The sequence below is a fragment of the Cyanistes caeruleus genome, chromosome 23 (genome assembly GCF_971803275.1).
Source record: "Cyanistes caeruleus chromosome 23, bCyaCae1.hap1.1, whole genome shotgun sequence".
Lineage (NCBI taxonomy): Eukaryota > Metazoa > Chordata > Aves > Passeriformes > Paridae > Cyanistes > Cyanistes caeruleus.
Window position 1 is genome coordinate 5,985,500 of NC_141723.1, and position 20,841 is coordinate 6,006,340.

Genomic DNA, 20,841 nt, shown 5'->3' on the forward strand with positions numbered 1-20,841 from the left:
CATTCCAGACCAGGTGCCACCTGCTCGGGTACAGAAGAAAAGGGAAAGGAGGAGAAAAGGGGGGTGTTGGTGAGTTACAACTTTTGCCTTGCAGAGCAAACCTGACTTGCCGGGAAGGGGCTGGGCAGCGCCTGCGGATGGCAAGCGCAGAATTTCAGCTTTCTGGGTTTCTTCCTTTTCTTGTGCTCACGCTCCCTCTGCTTTCACTTTATAAACTGCCTTTATCTTGACCCACGCGTTTGGGGGATTTTCCTTCCTTTTAATCCTTCCCTGCCCAGCTGGGGAGCAGCAGCTCAGTGGGCAACTGGTGTCCAGCCAAGGTCAGCCCAGCACAGCACCAGGGAGCGCGATCCGGGCGTCCTGCTCGGGCAGGAACGGCGCTGGGATGAAGCACGGAGCTCTGGGTGAGCTCTCGGCCTCTCTCAGCTTCGGATTCAGCCAGAAACGCCTCTTTTTTTAAAAAAAAAAAAAAAAAAAAAAGAAAAAGAAAATAAAAATAAAAAAAAAAATCAAAACTCTGCCGCGATTGGGCGGTGGGTGAGGAGGGAGGTTCGCTCTGAGTGCCGAGAGCCGGCCCGACACAGACACCTAGTGACGGCAGGGCACAGGGCTGCCTGTCCTGTCCACCGCTGCCCCCCACCCTGCCCCAGCATCCTGGCCCCTTCCCCTGCCGGCCCGGGGCCACAGGGAGCCTCGGGGCACCCCAAACAAGCAGAGGAGGAGGGGTTCAGGGAGGGATGCAGTGAGGAGCTCACTCCAGTCTCATCAGTCTGGGGGTTACTTGACCAGGGAATGGTTTGGATGAGAAACCCCAGCTCAGGGGGTTTCTTCCCCTCACCTGAAGCTGCTGTGGTTGTTCAGGTGTGCAAGGGGCTGCCTTCAGTGACCCCGACCATCCCAGCACAACCGGGATGGAGAAACCAACTCCCTGCGTCCGTTTGGGCTTCGACCGAGGTCAGACATTGACAGAAAAATAGGATTAGCTGTGGGAAGGTTATTAGGCAAAATCCGTGCAATTTGTCTAATCTGAGGTGCTTATTTAACACAGTAAGGAGATTATTTAGGAATATAATTTTGACTTGACAGTGACCCACTAATAAAGAAAGACCCGTTGTAGCTCTGCACAGCTCAAGCAGGGACAGGAGTCCTTCGACCGAGGGAGAAAATGGTTAATGGTTAAACTCAATAGTCTTAGAGGTGTTTTTCAAACTAAATGATCCTGAGACTCCATGAGGAGTGCCTGTTTAGCAGCACAGAAGGGTTTGGCCACAGCAGAAGTGCCCTGCCCACACCTCGCTGAGTGCGCTGGGGCTGTGGCCCCCAGAAGCAGGAGCTGAAGGTCCCAGCAGGCAGGAAGGCAGCGGGGTGTGAAACGAGCCCGTCCTCAGCAAGGTCTCACAGCCCTGAGCCCCAGGGCTCCCCTCCTTCCCTCTGCCGAGCGTTCCAGGGCTGCAGCCGTGCCCTTCACTCCCCGTGAGCCCCGCAGACGGAGCCCCGGTGGCTCTGGGATTACGGGGAGGGAAAAGCCGTGTCTGGCTCTCATGCGGCATCTCCGTCTCGGCACCAGATGGCATTAATGGCATTATTCTGCACGGCTTGGGGACACCCCCGTGTGCCCGCACCTGCACACAGCCCCACAGCCCAGCCCGGACTGACGGGGGGCGCTGGCAGGGCACGCCCCAGCACCCAAACCCTTGCTGGGACATTTGGAGGGCAGGGGCTGATCGGAGCTCAGCTGGGAGCAGCCCAGCCCAGTGCTCCTCCAGGATGGAGCCAGGAGCAGGGGACAGGCACAAACCAAGGACAGGATGCACGGGAAATGTGGCCTCTGAGCTGGGCTAGAGGGGCTGCCAGCAGCTCTCCAAGCCTCCGCAGTCATTTGTTTTGGATGTCGAGCCCTGGAGCTTTGGGAGAGAGAGGCTGGGGGCACCCCAGGAGAAGGTCACCGTGTCTCCTTCCTCCTGCCACTGCCCGATGACAGGGTCCTGCTCTCCCCAGGGTGAGTCATTGTCCACATCAAAGACAAGCCCAGCCCCTCAGCCCTTTCCTTGTGCTCCCTGTGCTCCGTGCCTGTGGCAGGGAGGTGTTTGCCTTCTCCCCTGAAGCAGGCAATCACGGAGGATTTCTCTCACAGCCCCTTGAGCCATTAATCTTCTCAAAGTAAATCTTTTCTGTGGCACAAAGGAGATTGGGTAAATAATACAGTGGACAACTGGAGGGGCCTTTTCCTCTGGGAAGGCTTCCAGATCCAAACAGACCCTTCCCCTTGGCGCTGGTTATTCCCTGTTTGCTTCGCTGATCTCTGGATGGGCAGGTAGGAGGGAGAAGCTGTGGCTTGGCCTGTGCCTGTGCTTCATCCCTGACTGAAGGTGAGGAGATGAGGCAGCAGGGCCAGAACGGGAGCAGCAGCAGCAGCAGCCAGGGAGGAGCTGCCAGCACTGCTCCGTGGTGCCAGGGACGCATTTCGCCCATGAGGAAACACGAATGCAAAATGTCTCCTCATTAGTTTAAAGAGGAGAGCAGCAAATGGTGACTCAGGGAGCCAGAGAGGAGCACTGGAGAGAGGAGAGATGGGCCGGGCTGGCCGGGAGCCAGCCATGTGCCTCGGCCTCCCTCTGCTCTGCTCCTGAAAAGGCAGCACCTCTGCAAGAACAGCAGCGCTCCCCGGGCTGGAATTCTCCTCCAGCCCCAGGAAATGACATTCCAGCCCCCTTTTCCATGTTGCACGTGCCCCAGAGGGGAGGCGATTGGGGAGTGACTGCAGCGATGCTGTGGGAGCACAGCCCAGGGATGGACGGGCTGGCTCCTCCCGGTGGGATTTACAGTGGGATTCACAGCGGGATGTGGCTGGAAGCAAAGGAGGGTCCCCACGAACCCAGCCCATGTGTCTCAGGACCGTTCCTTGGAACCACAGAGGTTGGAAAACACCTCTAAGACCATCCAAGTCCATTAACCAACCCTGCCAAGGCCAGCACTAAACCACGTCCCCGGCGGTCACATCTGTACACATCTGTCTTCTAAATCCCTGCTTTAAATCCCTCCATCGCTGTCCTGGGCAGCCTGTTTAGCCCCTGGAGCTTGGTAAAACTGTGCAGAGCCCCTGCAGCTGGCGAGGACAGGGACCCCGCTCTCCTCCACTCGGCGAAGTCCCCTCGTCCCTGTCCTCGGTCCCCCGGTCCCCGCTCAGCACCGGACACTAGAGGGAACCAAATCCCAGCTTCTTGCCGGGAAAGAGGCTTTTCCTTGGGAAGCCGAGCATCCCATCCCGCCTGCCCGCCGAGGGATTCGGGCTGTGGGCACGGGGGACGCGGAGCCCTCCGCAGAGAACAGAACCACAGGATGGTTTGGGCTGGAGATTTCAAACTGTTCCCCCTTTTCGTGTCACTGGCTGTCCACAGGCGTAAGTGCCAGGGATCCCTTCTGGAAACGCAGCTGTTCCTGTAGTGCACGACCCAAAGGGCTGGAGTAGGATGGCATTTTTGGGTACACTGACCTGCTGGCACATGTTTGTCCAGGGCTTTGCAGCCCTTTACTGAGGCACAAGCCCCTCGCCACCTCCAGGGCGTTTTATCCTCCCACCACTCCTGTGCCACTGGGGAAACTGAGGCAGTGGGAGGCTGCAGCCACAGGCGAGGTGGGGTCCTCAGCACCCACTCAGGGCCAGCCTTGGGGTTGGGGACAACCGGGGAGGAGGGGCAGGGACAGGTTTTTCCGGAAGGAATCCTACGGTGCACGCCCAGCACTTTTCCAGCCAGGTGTATCCAACAATTAACTGGAAGCCATCCTGCAATTACCCCCGCGGTGCTGGGCTGGGCTGGCAGCGCTGGCTCTGCAGGACGCAGCTCCTGTCCTTGTCCCCGTGGGAGGCCCAGGGTGTCCGGAGAGGGTCACAGCGGGCTGGCCCGGCTCGGAGAGGTGCTGCCAGGGTAAGTTGGCGACGCGTGGGAAGTGCTTTGCGGCAATCGGCTGGCGGCAGATAAGTAGCCCTGTTGTTTTAATGACCGCTTCCTCCGGGGATTTGTCTGCGAGGGCGGCCGAGGCCACGGGGCTGGGGCCCGGCGGGAGGTGAGGCGTGCCCTGGCCGGAGGGATGCGGGATGCGGAGCCGGGACTGCGGGATGCTGTGCGGACCCTGCTCTGTGCGCCTGCCTGGACAGTGCGGTTTTGGAGCATCGGTGGAAGAAATACCCCACCGGCTAACGGGGTGTGTGAGCGCGGGACGCTCACGGAATCCCCGGAGCTCTGGGGTAGCCTGGAGCTGAGTGTAATTCTGCCCAGAGGCACAACAAATGCCAGGGAAGGGGGAGATTGAAGTGGGGGCTGTTTTCAAAGGGCTGTGGGATGCCCCGTGCCCTCAGGAGAGGCAGCAAGACCCCTCCCTTGTGCCATTTCTGCTGCGGTGAAGCGCAGGGGGTCCCTCCTCCCGAAGCCTGTCGGGGCTCAGAGCTGTGCGTGGGCATGTGTTGCTAGAATTTCTCCCGTGTCTTGTGCCGAGTTTGGGCCGGGGAATTAATTCCTCAGTGTGAGCTTCACCTTTGAACCGTGCAGCTGGGCTGGCTGCTGGCTCTGGCAGGCTGCTGGCCACCGGGGAGCAGCGCAGTGGCTACGGGAGTGTGAGACGGGCTCTACTCGCCAGTCTCCGCTGGCCTGGCTTCCTGCGAGCCGCCTGTGCTCCCAGAGCTCAGCGTCGCCCAAAGAATGAGTGTGGAGATTTCGTGCCTTTCCTCAGCACAGCCCCGTGAAGCACACGCCGCGGTTCTGGTGGGTGGCAGGACACCGGCTCTCCGTGCGGAACGCGCCCAAAGCTGACACACAAACGCTTCCTCTTCCTGCGCGCATCCAAAGCGGCAGCCCTGGGGATGCTCGTGTCCCCCAGACGGTGGCTGGCTGCTGGGCAGGAGCTGAGCCCCAGGTGTGGGCTGGCAGGAGCTCCTGCTCCCGGAGCTCTGGCTGCCTGCCCGGCGCTGCCAGCCCCGCACGTGTGCCCGGGCTCAGTGAGCTGGCAGAGGGCCTGGGCTGAGCGCTCGGCCGAGGAGAAACGCGGCCGGAGAGACCGGCACAGGCGGATCAAGGACCCGCCAGGGCTCCCCGAGTGCGACCTGGCCTGAGCAATCGCCCTGCCAGCCTTAAGTTTTGACTCTGGCGCTGCTTCTGCCTCGCCAGCAGCTCCTGTCCCGGAGGAAGGGGCCCTTGGTGGCGGAGGTCAGTGTGCTGGGTTCATTCCCTGAGCTGGGGATGGTGAGGAAACTCACGAGAGCTGCTGAACAGCTAAGAGTGAGCTAAAAATGAACGGCTGAGTAGTATTTACTCCCCCTGCTCACATGCCTGTCACAGAGATCCGTGGGGCCCCGTGGGTGCGGTGCCAGCGAGTGCCCTGCCAGCCCACGCACCCGCTCCATTCACTGCCAAGTGTAGGAGGGCACCAGTCCCACCTGAGTGCCATGGGTTGTGTGCCGCTTTGCGAAGTGCTGTAGCAGGTTCCGGGGCTGGCAGCTCGCTGTGAGCAGGCTGGGCTGGGCTGTGCTGCCATCCTGCAGCAGCTGCCGGGGAGGGAAGGGGGCAGATGCCTGGCATGTGGCTGGGGCTCCCCAGAGCCCGGGCTTTGCTGCTTGCCTGGGTATGGGCCTGCATACCAATTTCCCTGCGAAGCATCGGCGAACATCTGCACGGCGATGTAGGTGGCGATTGAAATGCCCCTCGGTTCCTGGGGGGATGTGTGGGCACAGCTGCTGCCTGGCCGCCCCTCGGGACGCTGGTGGCGCGGCCGGGGCTGCCAGCGTGGGGCTGGCACATGCCCGCCTGGGACGGCTGTGACACCCACGAGCCGCTGAGGTGGCCTGGGAACCGACTGGGGAGGGGGTGGTGACGGCGCTACCGAGCTCGGCAGCACCGAGGAAGAGGAAGCACATCCTTAGGGAGGAGGAGGAGGAGGAGGAGGAGGAGGGGAGGCTGTGGTGTGTCCGACCCGCCCGGCACGGGCACAGTGTTCGCCCGTTTCTGCTGCTGGCACTGAGGGGTTGGGTGGCAGTGGCCTCGCTAAAATGACATTGTGTGTGTGGCCCGGAGCAGGGAGGGGACACAGGGTGGGCGTGGAGCACTCTGCGCCCTCGCAGCTTCTCCGTGTGCTTTGGCCGTGTCCCCCCGCTGAAATGGGAACCTCCCTCCCACGGGTACCCCCTCGGGGAGCTCTTCAGGGGACTCCTAGGTGGGAAGGCTTGCAGTGAATCCACGAGGGCTGGAAATGGCCAAGGGGCTGTTGTTTCCCCAATTTCCGTGACGAGAGTTGCGTTTTCAATTAAATCTAAACAGCGCTTTTTGGAAAATCCAAACGTAATGTTTTTCCTGCTGGTTGTTTTGTTTGAAATTTGAATGCTTTAATCTTTCTTTCTGTTTATTTTCCAACAAATTGGGCTTGTAAAGGCTGTTTTGGAAAGCAAAAAAAACCTGCTATAATCACTTCAAGAAAAGACACTCTGAATGCTCTAACGGTCCAGACAAATTGGCTTTGGTGCGACTAAGTCTTGGGGAGTACAAGCCTCGGCTTGAGCTAAGCCGTGGATAAATACACCCCAAAGTAAAGCATTAGCTGGTATTTGTTTGTTATTTGCTGGCTGGAGGGATGAATGTGTAATGAATCTGCTGGCCCTGTCTTGCTTGTGTCCCCTCTCATGGCAGCAGCACGGGCTGCAGAAACCCTGATCTCCCATCCTCAGAAGTGTCCAAAGCCAGGCTGGACAAGGCTTGGAGCAGCCCGGTGCAATGAAAGGTGTCCCTGCGGTCTGTAAGGTCTCTTCCAACCCCAACCACGGTATTATTTTTGTCCCCCGGATGCTGGACGAGCGTGCGGGAGGCCCGGGGAGCAGGAGGAGCGCCAGCCGCGAGTCCCGGGCGGCCCGGCCGTGCTGCTGCACCCGCAGCGCCCAGGACAGGGCTCACCGGGGCAAGGCTCGGCGGTGCCGCTTTGGGGACCGGGGGCGCTCCGGCCGCACCGGGGCCGATGACCCGGGGGCGAGCGCGGCTCGGGAGCGGCCGGCGAGGGCCAGGGGCTCCTCCAGCCCTTGCGCACGCCGAGGAGGAGGAGGAGGAGGAGGAGGAAGGGGCTCGGCCGGCGGGGGCCGCGGCCGCCCCCAGCCCTGGGCGGCGCGGGGGGGGCGGGCGCGGGCGGGAGCCCGGCCCACGGGCGGGAGCGGAGCGGGGCGGAGCGGGAGCGGAGCTGGGCACCTCAGCCGGGCTGGCAGCGGCGGCAGGAGCGCGGCACGCCGGGGCACCGCACCTCCGCAATTGCGCCGCAGCCCGGGGCCAGAGCTGCTCTGTATGGCATGTGGCTGGTAACTTTTCTCCTGCTGTACTCTTTGCCGAAAGGTACGTGCGGACCGGGCCGGGGGGCGGCGGGGGTCCCCGGCAGCGGGACCGGGCGGGCGGCACGGGCTGCGCCCTCCCCGGGGCCCTCGGTGCTCCGTTTCTCGGTCCTACATCTCTCGGTGCGCCCTGCGCGGGGTCCCGGAGCTCTCGGTGCGCCTTCCTGGGCTCTCGGTGCGCCCTCCCCGGGGTCCCGGGGGTCTCGGTGAGCCCCGTTGGGATCTCGATACGCCTTTCCCGGGGTCCCCGGGCGCTCAGCGCAACCTCCGCGGGGTCCCGGGGCTCTCGGTGCTCCCTCCCCGGGGTGCCGCGCTCTCGCTGCGCCCTCCCGAGTGCCCGGGATTGTCGGTGCGCTCTCCCGGAGCGCTCTCCCCGGACGGCGCGGCGGAGCGCGGGGCTCGCTGCGCGGAGCGGGGCCGGTGGCTGCCGGCGCATCCCGGAGCGGCTCCGCCGCGGAGCCCCCGGGGCGGCGGTGGCAGCAGCGGCCGGGACCCCGCACCGACGGGCGCAGCATCCTCCGGCGGGGCCGCGCCGGGACCGAGCGCTCCGCGTCCCCCGAGCGCTTCTCGGTCTGATCCCGTCAGCAGGCGAAACCCAGCGATGCCTTAAAATTCGCATCCTTCCCCCTAGGAATGCTGTGTGAAGTGTAACCCAACGGCTTGACATCAATCAGATTATAGATAAATCATACATGTGGGGGGGGGATGGGGAGAATCATGGAACGAGCGTGTCAAGGAGACACACGCTGGAAGATTACAGATTAATTTAAAGTTGGGCATTAAGTGGATGCTGCCCACATCCAGCGAGGTGATACTCTAACCGAGTCTCTGCTCTAGATGCAATTAAAGAGAGGCAGGAGCTGCGTGGAGCACGGGCACTTAAATCCCACTGCGTTTGTTACAACAATCGATCCGTGTTACATAAAGGAATTGCCCATTTCCGGATCTGCGGGAATTTTTAATTATGTTTCTGTAATAAATTACCTCTTTGCCCACGACCCGACCTGCGGATGCAATGCTGGAAGCGCCCACCTCTTGGAAAATTGTCTACTCGGAGGATGGCAAATGACATTTGCCCTAATTATCGTCTCTGACATTTGAGAACAGCAAGGGGGAAATTTTAGGAAATGAGGAAAGTGAAAGAAAGGGGACGGAGCTGCTTCCTTGCATGAGACCTCTCTTGCTGCCCATTACATTACCCCGTTAGCTGAACGTTAATCCAATGAAAAATATTTACTGAGCTTTAATAGGGCACTCTGGCCAGTTGTGTGGTGATGATCAATTATTCCATCAATTATTAATTATGGAATTGCTGCTTTATTCGAGCTGGGGTGAAGCTGCTTTTGGGAGCTTTACCCAAAATCGCTATTGTGCTTCAGATCTGCTGAGCTGAACGTGCCAGCGTCTGCTTTGCTTACATTTGCATTTTTTCCTGTGCTAAAAGGAAAAAAACAAACCTGGAAACAAATAACCATCGAGGATGCCATGATTCCTTTCGACCCCCAATAGTCAAAATAATAAAGAGCTGCACTGGGTTATTGCTTTTTGCATCTTCTCAACCCCAGCTTCTTGGAAAAGGGATCTCTTCCCACAGAGCTATCTCTTCGGAGAAGAGCAAATTAAAAGCCTCCATTAGCAGAACTCCTCGTGGCCTCGTTTTACATTTTATTTCTTAAAAAAAAAAAAAGAAAAAAAAAAAAAAGAGAGATCTTCAGCATCGAACAGTCCTGGTGATGCAAAGTGTTAACGTGAAGCGGTTCCAGAGAGAGGACAGCAATACAATGGAAGTTTCATTAGAATAATAGGATAAAAAAAAAATGAATTGCTTAATGCATGATAAACCTTTCAGATAGTTAATATTTCTGGGCATCGAAGCACATCCTTTTAACGTGCTCCTGCTGTAGAACAAGAGCTCAAGTAGAAACCGAAAGCAGATAAACATTTGATCCAAGGGACCCCTGAAGTTTAGAATTCCCTTGATGGGCTGTAGCTGCTTATTTCTGCCCCTGTTGATAAAATAAACAGAAATAGGTGGTTGGCAAGCTGAGAGTTGAGCAGCAAGATGGTCTGGCAGTGCGAGGGAGAGCAGCCAGGCAGAGGGGAGGCGAGCGGTGCGCTGAGGAACGGACTGGTCACAACTGGGAGGCTGGGAGCCAGGGAAGCGTCTCCCTGCGTGATGCTCTGGATGGCTCTGCCGCCTGATTTATATTGGCATTATATTTACATGATGTTCCCGCGTTGGGCGCAGCGAACGGTGCAGCTCGCGGTTTCTAATCTCTCCCATCTCGGCCCCCCAGTGTGGCACAGCGCTCGTTTGTCTCTGAAATGAAACATGGAAACCTCATTAAATGCACGGAGGAGAAGCCTGCAGTGCTCAGCTCCTCGCCGTGCCCGGCGCTTGTTTATCCTGCCAAAATTTCCCAGCACCAGGAGGCACCATGGCGGCTCGCCCGGAGCCTTTACCTGCGCCTGGCATGGCCTTTGGGCTGCTCCTGCCTTGGGATGGGGAGTGGAGAAAGGCAAGCCTGATGTTCCTGGTGTTTGTCCTCTGCAGGAAGAGGCTGTGCCTTGCACAAGGGGCGAGTGCCAGGGATGTGCTGTGGAACAGCCCTTCCTGGAGCTGGGGGCTGCCTGGGAGCTTGGGGCACGGCTTGGGGCGGCTCCAGCACCTCGGTGTTGGGGTGCTGGGATCTCAGCCCCGTGCTGGGAGGGGATGGATGAGCAGCCCTCCGTCCTTCTCTGGAGCAGCTGGCGAGCCGTGGGCAAGAATAAAGCTGGAAGTGTGTTTGTGGCAGGAATTGTGACATGGCAGCGTGCGAGGCTGAGCCACGGAGGCACCTGGCAGGCAGGCAGGCAGCACGGGAATGGGTGCCACTTCCATGGTGGGCACGAAGGAGGACGGCGCTCCATCGCTGCAGCCGTCGCGGTGCTGCTGTTCGGGGAGGACGTGCGGTGGCAGCTCTGGGTGCAGAGCGTTCCTTGCCTCTGAAATCTCCTTATAGCCAGCGCTTCGTCTTTACATAATCCTGGGTTTGGGAGTCACCCTTTCCCCGCTCGTGGATCCCGCAGAAATATCCCCCAGCGCACGCAGGCTGCGTGTCGCCGCCATCATCCGCCAGCAGAGCTCCACCAAACATTCAAGAATTCCATTTCCAGGCTGGCGTTCCTGCCTGCTCCCAGCTGCGCCTGGAAGGGCTGCGGCGGCTCCTGGCCCTGCGAGGGGAGCGAGCACGGCTGGGAGGGGACGGGGAGGAGGTGAGGAGCTGGCAGAGCTGGCCCAGATGTGTTCTGCCGTCGGCTGCATGCTGGGAACCCTGGTCTCCACCTGGCAAAGCCGCCCAGTGGGTTGTGATGCTTTGGGAGCATGGCCTGGCCATTGGGGAGGGAGCCTGGGGCCAGGCATGCGTGGCCTCTGGTGTGTCCCCTTGCCCACCCCTCGTGCCCTCTCGTTTGACCTCCCTGGTGACACGGTGCTGTCACTCTGGCTGGGAAATGTCACCAGATGTCCCCTTGGGACCTCAGGCGTTGTGTTCATCGTGGCCAAGGCACGGAGCTGGGCTCTGGAAGGGGAGGGAGAGGCCCTCACCTGTGGTCCCTGGGCTCGTTGCTCACCCCCAGAGCTGAGGGTCCCCAGGATGGGGGGCTCGGGAGGTGGGGCAGGGCTGGGGGATGTCCAGCTCTGGGTTATCCCCTGTGTGGATGGTGTGGTGGGGCTGGTACCTGTCAGGAGATGCCACGGGAGGTTCAGCAAGCAGGAATCCAGCCGGGAGAGCTTTTTTTTTCCCAGGCAAGGGTTACAGCCTCAGCCTGGGTGCTGTCGTAATCGCTGGAGGTGGTTCAGGCCCTAATTTCCATGCAGATGCATTAAGGAGCAGGCGCTTGGAGCATGTTTGAGCCATGCCCTCACCCACAGAGGACCAGAGGCGGGTTCTCCTTTGCTCCCTCTTTGCTTTGTCGGGCCTGGAAGGACCGTGGTGCCCGAGCCAGAGGGGCTGTGCTGCCAGGGAGGGTGGGACTCGTGTGGCAGCCACATCGCAGTGCCAGGGCAGGGAAGATGCTCTGGCAGATCCCTGCCATCGTGCTGGGCACCAGCTGAGCGCCCCAGGCCCTGCCTGGCATTTCCTGACACAACTTCCACCCCCCTGATGCGGGTTCCTGAAGGGCACAGAGTGAGGGAATCATGGCTTTAACCCTTTGGGTGGGGAGGTGACATCCCGGGAGGATGTGCTGCTCTCCCAGGCACCTCTGAGCTCCCCTTGGAAGGGACCAGCCTCGGCTGCTGCCCTCCTCATCCCTTCCAGGGTGCTTGGAAGCACCACATCTCGCTCCACCAGCCCCAGGGTCACTCCCTTGGTTAGCAGAGGCTGCTGGGGGTGTCCTGGGATGAGGATTTGGGGGAAGCTCGATCCAGGGAGGCTGTTCCGAACGTGCAGGCAGCGTGTGATGGAGTTACTGTCCTCTCTCCAGCACGGAGGAAGGACCAGGACTTGCCACCTACCTGTGATTCCCAGCCTGGTGCGTGCCAGGCTTGGGTTCCCTTTCTCCTTGAGCAGGGCAGGTGTCAAACACCCTTACTGAGGATAATAAATGAGCTGCGAGGTGGCCATTAGCCGGCTGCTCTCCTCAGCATCCCCGCAGCCTCAGCCGGGGGCTGGGGAAACCCTGGCAGCCCCTCCAGCCCCTTTGGAGCCCCAGGGATGAGGATTTCCCTGGGGAGAGCCCTGGTGGCTCCTCACCAGCCTTGGAGGAGCGCTGGGGTGGGCAGGTCAGACCACCAGCATCAGGGAGAGGGTCTCAGAAAAGCTGCTGCCAGTGGGGAGATGTGAGCTCCAGTCCGGTGCCTGCCCAGGGCATGGCACCAGCCCCCTTCAAACACCAATTCTTCAGCATTTTCCCGGCTCTGTTTCCACCCAGCTGAAGGACCGTGCTCAGCTCTGAGGGACTGGCTTTGGGTGGGCTCGGGGCTGGCTGTGTGCTGCCAGCACAGGTGATGGATGTGCACGGAGAGCAGGAAAAGCCTCTTATCTCAGGAGGAAAAGCCCTGGCTGGCACGAAGCCGGTCCTTGTCTGAGACTGCTGCTAAATCTGCTCCTTCGAAAAGGATGGGCTCTTCCCTGGGGGGTTTTGTGCTGCTGGGCAGGACACACACCTGCACCTCTCCCAGAGAGGGTGACACATCCTGGGGACAGCTTGTGGCCCCTCTCTGGAGCAAGCAGCTGCTTGCAGAACAGCCCAGTGCTTTGCTGTGTCACTGGAGGTGCTGGAGTTTGGGAAGTCCAGCCACCGAGGCTTGTAAATATTCCACAGGGATGATAGCAAAATGACTTGCTTCTCCCAGCTCGAATAGAGATATTAATATTTCAATACCTCTAGGTTGTAATTTACCACAATTTAGGAAGATTGAGCTCTGATAACTTGAAGCACCTGCCTTTCAGAGGCAGCCCCAGTGTCCAGCCCTGTGCTGGGCTCGGTGCAGCTCCCAGCTGGAGCCAGGCTGGGCTCCAGGCTGCATTCCCAGCAGAAACTCTTCCATCTCAGCTCCCCCAGCCTCCTCTCTTCAGGTTCATGTGAATTAATGCCCTCGATATGTAGGTTAGGGTCAGCACATCTGACCAGATGTGAGCAGTGATTTCTGGTTTAAAAATATTGCTGTGCTATTTCTAAATTTTTAATCTCTCCCAGTGATTTGGAGACAGTTTTATGAAACATGGAATTAGGATGGTGCTCAATGCTAAATGGTAAAGGAGATTATGGGGATTTAACTCTATACGTCTGTCACATAACTATTGCCAATCCCATAACCTCCATTTTCTATTAAAAATCCCTTTCCCCCTTTGACCTGAAAAAGCTTTATGGGTAATCTGAATTTCCCTGTTTATGAGGTATTTTTCCACTCCTCGCCCCAGCCCCTCACCCGTCCAGCTCTGAACCCTCCTGGTGCTGCCAAGGATGAAGATGTTTCCTCGGCTCTGGGTGCTCCAGGAGCTTTCCCAAGCTGTAATGTGGGATCTGGGGAGAGATCCTGGATGGAGCACGGGGCACAGCCGGGTGTCCTTGGTCCAAAGCCAGGCTGAAGGTGGTTTTTGCTGTGCCCTGGCTCCAGCCATCTTCTGCTCAGCTCAGGCTTAGCCACAAATAGCTCTGTGCTGCTCGTGCAGGCTTTGTTTCCCTTCCTCTGCCTGCAAATGTGCGTTTTTTTCCCCTTTCATGTATTTGGGAGAAGCACCGCGCTGCTGGGATGAAGGGAAATGCTGATTCACGACGACAAACCAGCCTGGAGATGTCACAAAATGACATCTGCAGGGCCGAGCGGTGGCCCCGTGGCTCCGCAGAGGCTCGGCTGGAGCTTTGCTCCTCTGTCCGTCCGTCTTTGGTGCTTGTCAGCCAGGGAAGGAAAAATAAATGGCTTTGTCTCCTTCCACCTGTGTGTGGACACAGGGAGTTGGAGAGTAGGGAGACAAGGAGATGATTTCGTGACCTCTAAATTGGTTGTCTTGTGTGGTGGCACAGCTGGACCTCGCTGTCAGCTCATCCCTTCTGTGGCACAGAGGGCTCCCAGCGGGCACAGGAGGAAACCCGGTCATTTTTGGGGATGATTCCCAGCGGCGCTCACAGGGAGCAAGAGTAAGATGCTGGAAGAGGCACGAGGTTGTAATCCAGCTGGGAGAAGGATGGAGAGGACTCTGCTCCCAGAAGGGCTGAGGTGTCTCAGGGTGTCCCATCCTGAGCCAGCTGAGGATTGGGTTGGTGGCCCAGCTCCGAGGCAGGACAGACACTTGGCTGGAGAAGCTTGGCTTGGAGATGGAGCAACCATGGCCACTCAACCGGCTCTTCCCAGGGCAAGCGGCCGCCTCCGGAGCCGAGGCGTGCGGATGAGGCTTTCCTTCTCCCCCCTGCTGCCGTCCCCTCCTCCCCAAGTTAAGGAATCGAGGTCAGGGAGGGTCCCCCGTGGCTCGTTGTGAACCGGCGGCACGGTGCTGATCTGCTTATTGGCTCTGCGGCAGCACGGGCGTGCGCTCAGCCGCAGCTATTAATACACCCGCCGAGGGCCCTTCCCAGATCCCTGTCCTTCCGCCCACTTGGAAAGAGTGCAGCTAAAAAAAGAAAGCGGATCTAAGTGACTGGGGCCCTCCTCATCCTTATTTATAGCCAATTTTGCTGGCTTGGGTTGGGAAGGGGTGGTCCTGGAGAGCGGGAAGGAGGGACCGCAGGAGTTGGGTGCGGAGGTCCATTCCCTACTTCCCAAGAAGGGAAGTTCTGTTCTCCAGTGGTGAGAGCTGCTCCTGGATGTGCAGGTGGCCACAAGCTCTGCCTGGACTGTGGCCAGAACCCACCTCAGGCCCGTGTGGATGGTGCAGGGATGCCCGGGAGCAGCTCAGGCTGAGGGCAGGGTGGGCCTGGGCTTCCCTCCCTGTGGCTCTGGAAGAGAGGAGCAGCTCTGATCCCGTTTTTCCAGCCCCTCTCCTGGTTCAGAGGCGGTGGCAGGGTGGCAGGGGAGGTGTCTGCCCTGCCTGGCAGTGATGTGCACTGGGTGTGCTGGCACTGCTGTGCTGGGGGTCTCGGGGCTGCTGGCTGGGGCTGCTCCGGGCTGGGAGCTCACGGAATGTCGAGTCTGGCAGGAGGAACAGTGCTGGTGCTTGTGTCCCCGGGGCTCTGGGTGCTCGGGGCCAGCCAGGCACCCTGGGGAAGGCTCGGGGGCTGCCTGGGGTGTCCATGGGCCTGCACAGCCCCCGGCTGGCCACCGAGGTGCCTGTGATGCCTGATCCATGCTGGCAGCAGGAGCGCTGGCCTGTGAAGGTGGCCTGTGTGCTTCCAGGCGTGCAGGGACGCTCCTGCGTTCCCCTGCTCCGCCGCACGCAGGGCTCGGGGGGTCTGGGTGCCACCAGGTGATCCCTGCAGTGACCCCCCCGCCACTGTGGCCTCTGCTTTGTCCACAGCACACGCTGAAGATGTTGGAACCAGCCTCTACTTTGTGAACGACTCCCTGCAGCAGGTCACCTTCTCCAGCACAGTGGGGGTGGTGATCCCCTGCCCGGCAGCAGGGTCACCCAGCGCCGTCCTTCGGTGGTACCTGGCCACAGGTGACGACATCTACGATGTGCCCCACATCCGGCATGTCCATGCCAATGGGACTTTGCAGCTCTACCCCTTCTCGCCATCAGCCTTCAATAGCTTTATCCACGACAACGACTACTTCTGCACCGCAGAGAACTCGGCTGGCAAAATCAGGAGCCCAAATATCCGTGTTAAAGCAGGTAGGAGCTCCCTGTGGGCTTTGCACCAGGGGCTGGTTTCCCCCTGCTCTGCCCGTCCCGTGCAGAACCAGGGCTGCTGCGTCGGGTTCTTGCAGCAGGATGGAGCAGGGCAGAGCGTCGGGTGTCTGGAGAACACGGTGTGGCTGCGGCCGGCTGGCAGGAGAGTTCCTCTCCCCTTGAACCGGGATGGTCTCACCCAAGCACTTACAGAGGCTTTTCGCAGCTGTGGGAGGGGCTGGGCCACATCTGGCCATGCTGGGGTCCCCCTCAGTGTCCCACAGTCCAGTTTCCACTGCAGCACCCAGCCTCAGCTTGCCAAGGCTTATTAAGAATAAAAAAAATAAAAAAAAAAAAAGGAAAAATAAATAAAAAGGAGGAATATGGCAAAGAGCTGATTCCAAAAGCCATTATAGTAAATTATTGACCAGGCTGAGGAGGGCTAATAGCCCAGGAATGGCTTCATTATGTAACCTATTAAAAGTGGGGCTAGCAGAGGGAACGTGACAGAAGTGACTACAGGGTTTTTTATTTTAATGCCTTGTACTGTGGAGTAAATTGGTATTAACCCCCTTCTGCAGAGTGAATTATTTACCAGCACTCTCAGGTTACCTATAAACCACAGCATGGTGGAGGAGCAGATGGGGTGCAGTAAATGTGGAGCTGCTGCTCTCCTCATGTGGGCACGGCGGGGTTGGCTCTGCTGGGATCCCAGAGAGGGAATCCTGGCCCTCATCCCCTCTCCATCCAGGACTGAACTGTCCCTGCTGTTGGGCTGGGAGCTCAGCCCCTCTCTGTTAGCAGGAGATGTGGATCCAGTGAGGTCTCCAGGATGTCTCCAGCTCCTGGAGCTGCCCTGGATTTCTGGCAGTGGAAATGGTTGTGGAACGTTCCCCAGCTGCTGCTCCCTCCTGGCCATCCCACATCCCAGTCACTCTCCAGTGCTTCCCAATGGCAGTGCAGCACAGAGAGCCAGTTACAGCTGGAGAAAGCAAGCAATTAAATAAAATGCAGCAGAAACTGAAAATATGAGGGGAAAAAAAAAACCTCTGGAGTCTTGGGAAAGCTGTAGGCGACCACATGGAGCAGATTTCTCCAGCCAGGGGAGAGGTTTGAGTGGGCTGGGTGTGGTTGGGTGTTCCCCTCCTGGGGGTTATTCCTGCAGGCAGGAAAAGCCTGGAGCCCTGGCTGTGGGGCTGGCACAGGTCAGGGACACAGTGGGGCTGTGCCCAGGGTCTGCTCCCAGCTGCGGTGCTCATGGTGGCAGGGAACATCCAGGATGCTCCTCGTGGTCCCTGCTGGCCTTTAAAGCCTGTGAATAAACCTCAGCTCCAGGTGATTAAGGAAGCTTTTGCTGGTTAATCTGCTTTGGCTCCACAGCCCCTTTCCGCGGCGGCTTCTCGCCGTGCCCTCGTGGCACATCTCTGAGCAGGGAGCCAGGCTGGAAATGCTGCCACGCTCCCACTGCTGGCTCAGCTGTGCCAGGTGTGGGACACAATGCCCACAGCGACTTCCCACTCAGGGAAACACCTTCCTTTTGAGGCTGCTGAGGGCTTTGTTGAGCTGCTCCTGCTCTGGCCAGCCGTCAGATGACAGAGTGAACGTGCATTTGTTGTGGTGTCAATCGTGCCCATGTCCTACAGGGCACAGTTATTGTCACAGTAAAAAAAGAGCTTAAATTTCAGGAGTTTGTGGTCTGTGTGTTGCTGGAGCTGGTGACATCTCTTTGTCCTGCTGGAGAGGCTGAGGTGGGTCCAGCTCACCCAGCGGGTGCTCCTGGAGCATTGCTGCTGGTCCAGGGAGCAGCACGGAGCTGTCAGAGGGATGTGCATCTCCCTGGGAAATAGGCACACGCTGGGAACGTGTGGCACAGCTGGGAAATTTGTCATCTCCTTCCCTTAAATATCCCTGCAGTGGCTTTAGGAGGGTCCCAGGCTCTGCCCCACGGGCTGTCTCTCCCAGGATGTGTTTTCAGCATCCAGAGGTGAAATGCACATTACAGCTACAAAATATCCTTGGTCCCCACACTGAGTCTGGCAAGCTCAGGTGGCGCTGGGGACCAGGGCAGGTCCCAGCAGCAGCACCTGGGCCAGATGTCCCTCTGTCCCAAGCCTGGCACCGCGTTCCCCTGCGGAGAATCCCTTCCTTTTCCCGGGAAGGTGTTTGGGAAGGAAGCAGCGTGTGGCTGGGTGGGCTGGTTTGTTTGGGAAACGTGGGATTCTAGCAAAAGGAAGTGTGTTTTCCTCCAGCACTGTCATGCTACCAACCATCTGCTTTCCTCCACAGTTTTCAGGGAACCGTACACCGTTCGGGTGGAGGACCAAAGGTCGATGCGTGGAAACGTGGCTGTTTTCAAGTGCCTCATCCCCTCTTCAGTGCAGGAATACGTTAGCGTTGTATCCTGGGAGAAAGACACCGTTTCTATCATCCCAGGTAAGAGATGTGCACCTGTTCTCTTGGAAATCTGACCTGCTTTGCCATGTGTGACATTTGCTGTCGTGGAGGGTCTGGTTTGGGCTTGTTCTCAGTGCCTGTGCTGCTCAGCAAAGGCTTTTATTGGTGATTTTGCAGCTCCAGGCTGGAGAGCGCTGCTGGTGTGAGCAGAAGTGTGGTGTCCAGGTCTCCTGGCTGCTCTGGCCATGTGTCCCTAGGGTGAGGGATGCTCTGTGTCATTTTGGCAGCACTCGTGCCTTGTCCTGGTTTCTGCAGGATGCACTGGGTACCTGGCACTGGTGCTTGGGCAACAGGGACAGCACCTGCCTGTGCCACCCGTGCCTGACTCCTGGGGCTGGTGTTTGTCTTGTCAGGATGATGCTCCAGTCGAAATTCCGCCTTTCCCTGTGAATTTTCATAACTGATTTGACCATGGGGAAAGGAACTTGGTAAAAATGCCATCATCTCCCTTTTGCCTGTGATGGAACCTGCCTGGCCTGCCTGTCCCATGTCCCTGCCTCGTAGCCTGGTCCAAATCCCACTCAGAGCTGCCCCCCACACGTGGGGAAGGGGCTGTGCCAGGGACAGCATCGCTCACCTCTGCACAGGGACTCTGCAGGCCCAGGAGTTTTCCCCCAGGTATTTCCCTGTGATTTTTTGGCAGGTGTTCCTGCCTGGCTGTGGCAGGTTCTGGGCACAGCCTGGGGCCAGCTCCGTGTCCCCGTGTTCCGGGGTGACCCCGTGGCTCCTCCGCGGAGCCGCTATCGATGGCAGCGCTGGCTGCCCGGCGCAGCGTGTGCGAGCTGCTAGCAAAGCAATCAATAACTGCTTCCCTGGGGGATCCAGAGGGAATTAAAGGATTTTGCCCAAAGTGAGTGCTCTGCGCTTGATATTTGCTCACAGGTCAGAAAGTCCCGGTGCTCCTCCGCGTCTCAGCGCTGCCACGGGGAGCGGAGCCAGCGGGGCTGGGGCTGGCAGGAGGAGCTGGAGGAGCAAAGTGCTTCACCTGGAAGGGGGTGGCCTGTTCTCCTGGGGGCTGTGGTGGCTCTTGCTGGTGGGCTGTGCCCCCTGAGTGAGGCCAGGGCGCTGAGGCAGCACAGCCCATGTGCCTGCAGGTGCCTGCTGGTGGTACCTGGGCAGGCACCCTTTGGAGGGGACAGGCTGGCACCGTGCCCTTGCCAGCCTTTCTGTGGATGTGGGAACACGAGCTGGGGTTCTGTGCGCTGGGAGGGAGTGAGGAGATCCTGGTGCCCATCCCTGGGGCACTGAGCTGCTCACCTGCTGCTCCTGATGCATTTTGGGCAATGCAGGTGATGCTCTGCCCGCTGTGGGCTGCTGCCTTTGATGAGAGGGGCTGGAGGTCCATCAGCAGGACAGCCTGGGCTGTTGTTTCCTCCGTGGTTTGGGAATCCTTTGGTCTGGGATTCTGGAGCGTGGCGCCCGTGTGGCCAGCGGGCTCAGCAGCGGGATTGCCAACTGAGCATCCGTGCACTCGCGTGATCTTAACCAGACTTGTTCCCAAGTTTGCTGTGGCAGTGGATTTTTTAATATGATGATTTAATTAGGGTGGAACGATTTTAACATTCTAAAGCAATAATTACCCTAAAGACAGAACATATAAATTGTGTTACAGTGCAGAGTCAACACAAGCAAACATGTTTTGCCGTTGGATTACAAATATAGTATCTGCCTGAAGCTTTTTTTTTGTTGTTGTTGCTGGTGTGTTAGAGCTAAAATTGGCTTTGCTGTTACCAAAAATATGTTTTTTCCTGACCTCTGCTGAACCCCTGCATCTGCCCTGATTCTGAGTGAGGAGGATGAGGGGAGGGAAGGGGGTGGAGGTGAGGAGGGCTGGGGTGTGGTGCTGAGGTCCCTGCTGCTCACAGCGCTGCCCGCTGTGACACGGCCGTGCAGGAGGGCAGGGCTGTGCCAGGACTGCAGCACCTGAGCTGTGCTCACAGTGCCCTTCTCTGCTGGCTCCAGCACGCCAAACATGCTGCTTTCCCCAAAACTTTGCTCTAGTGCTCCCTGTGGAAGGCTGGGCATCTTCCCAGCAGCTCGAGGTGCGGCAGGGGAGGAACAGTCCTGACGTGCAGAGCAGGGAAAATCTCCATCCAGCTTCTTGGTGGCACAAAGCTCTTTTTAAGTGACTGTTGTCATAGTAAATGTCTTTCCCCCAACCAAACCTGCAGCTGAGAAATAGGGGCAGCGAGTGTTTCCCCTGGGGCTGCTCTTGTGGACTCAACCTCTGCCTCCATCCGTGGCTGGGGGGAACCTTTTGTGAGCTTTCTCAGGTTTTAGGAAGAAATTCTTCTCTGGTACAGGTTGTCCAGAGCAGCTGTGGCTACCCCAACCCTGGCAGGGTCCAAGGCCAGCTTGGACAGGGCATGGAGTACCCTGGGACAGTGGAAGGTGTCCCTGCCCATGGCAGGGGGAGGAACAAGATGGACTTTAAGGTCTCTTCCAAGACAAATTGTTCTTTAATTCTATGACTGAATCATCTTTTTTTTAATTAATTTGGATTACAGGGCTCTCAACCTCTCACATTTTTCCAGCCAAACCTTGTTGCTCTTTTGGTGGGTGCAGAATCTTGGTGGTGCCACGCTGGCAAGAGCCCAGCTGGAGCTGCTGCCTCCCTCACCAGGGCTTGGGTGATGAGTTGTGCTGTTTGGTTAACTTGGCAACACCGTAACCTACCCCAAAATCAAAGATAAACTCTTTATGGCAGGTTATCCCGCACGTAAATCATCATTAGTGCAGCTCATTTTTGTTTAGTGCCCACCTGACTGTGCTGCCGTG

The 20,841-nt window shown here is 58.5% G+C and overlaps 1 protein-coding gene across 1 annotated transcript in view; it reads left to right on the forward strand.

Moving 5' to 3' along the window:
• Window positions 1–7,232: 7,232 nt before the first annotated feature.
• Window positions 7,233–20,841, forward strand: part of DSCAML1 (DS cell adhesion molecule like 1) — a 92,486-nt gene continuing 78,877 nt past the window's right edge. Inside the window, exons 1-3 of the mRNA XM_086861499.1 lie at window positions 7,233–7,361; window positions 15,295–15,612; window positions 17,896–18,042. Coding sequence (XP_086717625.1) covers window positions 7,319–7,361; window positions 15,295–15,612; window positions 17,896–18,042 — 508 coding nt within the window. The 5' untranslated portion in view covers window positions 7,233–7,318. The remainder of the gene's footprint in view (window positions 7,362–15,294; window positions 15,613–17,895; window positions 18,043–20,841) is intronic.